At 41.8% G+C, this 517-nt stretch overlaps 1 protein-coding gene across 1 annotated transcript; it reads right to left on the minus strand.

The window, feature by feature from the left end:
- Positions 1-13: 13 nt before the first annotated feature.
- Positions 14-510, minus strand: LOC114578906 (GATA transcription factor 4-like). Its single transcript, XM_028692491.1, has one exon. The coding sequence runs from the start codon at positions 432-434 to the stop codon at positions 129-131; it is 306 nt and encodes a 101-aa protein (XP_028548324.1). The 5' UTR covers positions 435-510; the 3' UTR covers positions 14-128.
- Between the last annotated feature and the right edge of the window lie 7 nt (positions 511-517).

Below are 517 nucleotides of genomic sequence, written 5' to 3' on the forward strand. Positions count from 1 at the left end.
AAGATTTATGTATTGGACATGTAAATCATAAAAAGAACATGGTATGCATGTAAGTCTCCCAAATAAAAAAGAAAAACAAAGGTACATTGTAGGATGAAGCAATTGATATATGTGAATCAAGTCCTAAATTAGATGGAATTGGTGGAGAAATCAGCCATTCTCATCTCCATCACCTTCTTGTGAGAGTTGGAGTGCTTGTAGTTCACAAAGGTGGGGCTTTTTGCTGGTCTGTACTCAGGCAAAAGCCTACCAGATTTGAATCTCACACCACAAGCATTGCAGAGAGTCTTAGGTCCCAAAGGACCTGTCCTCCACTGAGGAGTCCTCTGTGACAAGCAATGGCTGCATCTCTTTGGTTGTTGGTGCTGTACTCCTCTGCCATTAATGCCTTTTTCCTCATCTTCTGTTTCTGGCTTGTTCTCGTTTTTCTCCATTTTAGGGGAAATAAGGAGCTCACTCTCTGCAAGCCAATGTTTTTGGTGGAGGAGGGGAGAATCAATGGAGGAATTGATGAACT

The sequence above is a fragment of the Dendrobium catenatum genome, unplaced genomic scaffold (genome assembly GCF_001605985.2).
Source record: "Dendrobium catenatum unplaced genomic scaffold, ASM160598v2 original_scaffold_213427, whole genome shotgun sequence".
Lineage (NCBI taxonomy): Eukaryota > Viridiplantae > Streptophyta > Magnoliopsida > Asparagales > Orchidaceae > Dendrobium > Dendrobium catenatum.

Excerpts from the sequence above, each read along its gene's own strand:
- LOC114578906 (XM_028692491.1), bottom strand. The coding sequence starts at position 434 with ATGGAGAAAAACGAGAACAAGCCAGAAACAGAAGATGAGGAAAAAGGC.